Below are 3,928 nucleotides of genomic sequence, written 5' to 3' on the forward strand. Positions count from 1 at the left end.
CCCCCCCCCCCCCACAGTACAAAGCCACAGACTTTGTGGTGCCCGGGCCTGGGAAAGTGGAGATGACCTACACGCCCACAACGGGAGAGCCAGTTAAATATGTCATCCATGAGTTTGTGGGTAAGAACACAGCCAGCCCGACCTGCGATCATCGACCCTCACAACATGCGAAAGGGCTCATAATTCAAGCCGTCTGGTCTGTCAGTCCAGCTAGATACCAAACAATTGTCACAGTATACTTTTAGTATCATTGCACAAATTTCTCAGGTGTGCACATACACACATCAGTCTTAAATCAAGCCAGTAGAACTAGGCTGGACTGGCACCAGAGGAAAGCTTTTACAACCATATTTTCTATTGTGTTCAAATTATAAAAGAGAAAATATAAGATATGGGGTATCTTTTTTTAGTTTGAATTCTGTTGTAACTATTCACCTGTTGTGCTTTTTATCAGTCAAAAGCAAACACTGAGCCACTGGGAAAGGCCCTGAAAAGAAATCCCGTTTGCTTGTTGGCATCACTCAGCCTTTTCTAATCTTAGTTTGAAAGAAGCATTTTTATATTTTTATATTCTGTCATACTACACTGCATTCTGAAATAATGAACGCACCCACACAAATAAAGTTTTGCATACTGTAGATCTGTACATGATGGAATTGCATAGTGTAGGTGAATGTACTGTACTTGATGTGTTTTTTTATTTTTGTCTGTCCAGGCACAGGAGGTGTAGCAATGGGGATGTACAACACAGATAAGTCCATCAGGGACTTTGCCCACAGCTCCTTCCAAATGGCTTTGTCCAAAGGCTGGCCGCTCTACCTCAGCACCAAGAACACCATCCTGAAGAAGTACGACGGTCGCTTCAAAGACATCTTCCAGGAGATCTACGAGAAGTAAGGGCTTTTAAAATCCATGCAAACATATGCACACACTGTCTCCCTCTCTCTCTTTCACAACCGCATGTACACACGTTTATACCAGGTGTAGACCACAACTAAGAGTCGGTGTCCACCTTCTTCTTCTTGTGTTCAGGGAATACCGTGCCCAGTTTGAGGCCAAAGGCATCTGGTATGAGCACCGTCTGATAGATGACATGGTGGCCCAGGCCATGAAATCTGAGGGAGGCTTCATTTGGGCCTGCAAGAACTACGATGGAGACGTGCAGTCTGACTCTGTGGCGCAAGGTTGGTAGAAGCAACACATCTCCACCAGAAGTCATGTGAAGAACAATGGAGAAACTTTCCTCATAATCTGACCCCTGCAAAACTACACTGCCCCTGTTTCAGGCTACGGCTCCCTGGGTATGATGACCAGTGTGCTTATCTGTCCTGATGGACGCACAGTGGAGTCTGAGGCCGCCCACGGCACAGTGACTCGCCACTACAGGCAACACCAACAGGGAAAAGAGACCTCCACCAATCCCATAGGTAAAAAAAATATGCATAGAGCTTAGCTACCTAAACACAGCCCTCAAACATTTTTGTATTAATGTAATCTTTATTTATATTACATACATTGTGTGATATACTGTAAATGGGTTAACTGACTGAATCCTGTTCTTACAACCGGGTGTTTGCGTGCTACAGCCTCCATCTTTGCATGGACACGGGGCCTGCTCCACCGGGCAAAGCTGGACAACAATGCCGAGCTGCGAGTGTTCGCTGAGGCACTGGAGGCCGTGTGCATTGAGACCATCGAGGCTGGCTTCATGACCAAGGATTTGGCTATCTGCATAAAAGGCCTGCCAAAGTAAGTCTCTTCAATATCTAACACTCAAAATATGTCTCTGCGTCAGGTGCTACTGCGTTCCTGCTGTAGATAATAAGAATTGATTTACTGTTCAGTAGAGGATGCCACCCGCTATTGTACCACTATCTCGAGTCCAATATCAGGAATTTTTGTGCATTTAATGTAAACCCAACATTATTTTATTCACTATGTGGTTTACACTGACAATAAATAAAAAAATATGACTATTTGCTCTCTATGTGTTCCAGAAAATGGGAATAATCAAAACATTTTGTCATCTTGTTTAATGTTGTCTTCACCACGGACTCACAGCAGTAACACAAGTAGCCCTGGTTTACCAATCACAGCTGTTGTGTTGTGTCCTCATATCCACTGTTGCCCGACATCCTACTTGCAGTTTTAAGGAGGTGCAGACCAGCTTCAGTGAAAGTCTACATTACAGCTGTGGAAAAAAATCCCCCTCTCACCCCTTGCGGGGTGGTATGTGTCATCCTCAAGCTCGGGTCCTCTACCAGAGGCCTGGGAGTTTGAGGGTACTGCGCAGTATCTTAGCTGTTCCTAGGACTGCACTCTTCTGTACAGAGACCTCTGATGTTTTACCTGGAATCTGCTGTAGCCACTCTAGTTAGTTTGGGGGTCACAGCCCCCAGTGCTCCGATTACCACTGGCACCACTGTTGCTCTTACTTTCCGCATCTTTTCTAGCTCCTCTTTCAGCCCTTGATATTTCTCAAGCTTCTCGTGTTCCTTCTTCTTGATGTTGCTGTCGCTTGGGATTGCCACATCTATCACTGCAGCCTGCTTCTGCTGTTTGTCGATCAACACGATGTCTGGTTGGTCAGCCATCACCAGTTTGTCAGTCTGGATCTTGAAGTCCCGCAGGATCTTAGCTCGGTCATTCTCAACTACCTTAGGAGGTGTCTTCCATTTTGACCTTGGGACTTCCAGCCCATACTCATGGCAGATGTTCCTGTACACTATGCCAGCTACCTGGTTATGGCGTTCCATGTACGCACTTCCTGCCTGCATCTTACACCCTGCTGTTATGTGCTGTACTGTCTCAGGGGCATCCTTGCACGGTCTGCACCTGGGATCCTGCCTGGTGTGGTAGACCTCAGCCTCAATTGATCTTGTACTGAGTGCCTGTTCTTGTGCCGCCGTGAATAGTGCTTCTGTGCTGTCCTTCAGTCCAGCCTTTTCCAGCCACTGGTAGGATTTCTTGAAATCAGCCACTTCTTCTATTTGTCTGTGGTACATGTCGTGCAGCCGCTTGTCCCTCCATGAAGGTTCTTCATCTTCTTTGTCCTCACCTTCGGGTTTCTGCTGCCTGAGGTATTCACTAAGCCCTTCATCTTTTGGGGGCCATCTTCCTGATGTACTCCTGGATGTTCGGCATTTCATCCTGGACAGTGGTCTTGACACTCTCTAGCCCTCGGCCTCCCTCGCTACGCTTGGTGTACAGTCTCAGGGAGCTGGATTTGGGGTGAAACCCTCCATGCATTGTGAGGAGCTTTCTTGTCTTGATGTCAGTGGCCTCTATTATACCAGCGGGGTATCTGATGACTGGCAGGGCGGATGTGTTGATGGCTCGGATCTTGTTTTTCCCATTCAGCTGACTTTTCAGGACCTGCCTTACTCTCTGTAGGTATTTGGCTGTGGCGGACTTCCTTGCTGCCTCCTCATGGTTTCTATTAGCCTGCGGCACCCCAAGGTACTTGTAGCTGTCCTGAACATCTGCAATCTGGCCTTCTGGTAGTTCAACCCCCTCGGTTCTGATCATTTTCCCTCTTTTTGATACCATGCGACCACACTTGTCCAGTCCGAACAATAATCCAATATCGTTGTTGTAGATCCTGGTAGTGTGGATCAGTGAGTCAATGTCTCCGCATTTCTGGCATACAGCTTGATGTCATCCATGTAGAGGAGGTGACTGATGGTTGTGTGTGTGTGTGTGTGTGTGTGTGTGTGTGTGTGTGTGTGTGTGTGTGTGTGTGTGTGTGTATACACACACACACACACACACACACACACACACACACACACACACACACACACACACACACACACACACACACACACACACACACACACACATATATATATATATATATATATATATATATATATATATATATATATATATATATATATATATATATATATATATATATATATATATA

General features: G+C 46.0%; 1 protein-coding gene across 2 annotated transcripts in view; it reads left to right on the forward strand.

The window, feature by feature from the left end:
* The window catches only part of idh1 (isocitrate dehydrogenase (NADP(+)) 1), a 10,599-nt gene that overhangs the window by 5,360 nt on the left and 1,311 nt on the right, over positions 1 to 3,928 (forward strand). For both annotated transcript variants that reach the window (XM_046054112.1, XM_046054113.1), the window contains exons 4-8: positions 18 to 120; positions 716 to 893; positions 1,033 to 1,184; positions 1,287 to 1,427; positions 1,587 to 1,749. In XM_046054112.1, coding sequence (XP_045910068.1) covers positions 18 to 120; positions 716 to 893; positions 1,033 to 1,184; positions 1,287 to 1,427; positions 1,587 to 1,749 — 737 coding nt within the window. The remainder of the gene's footprint in view (positions 1 to 17; positions 121 to 715; positions 894 to 1,032; positions 1,185 to 1,286; positions 1,428 to 1,586; positions 1,750 to 3,928) is intronic.

Source organism: Micropterus dolomieu, linkage group LG07 (genome assembly GCF_021292245.1).
Source record: "Micropterus dolomieu isolate WLL.071019.BEF.003 ecotype Adirondacks linkage group LG07, ASM2129224v1, whole genome shotgun sequence".
Lineage (NCBI taxonomy): Eukaryota > Metazoa > Chordata > Actinopteri > Centrarchiformes > Centrarchidae > Micropterus > Micropterus dolomieu.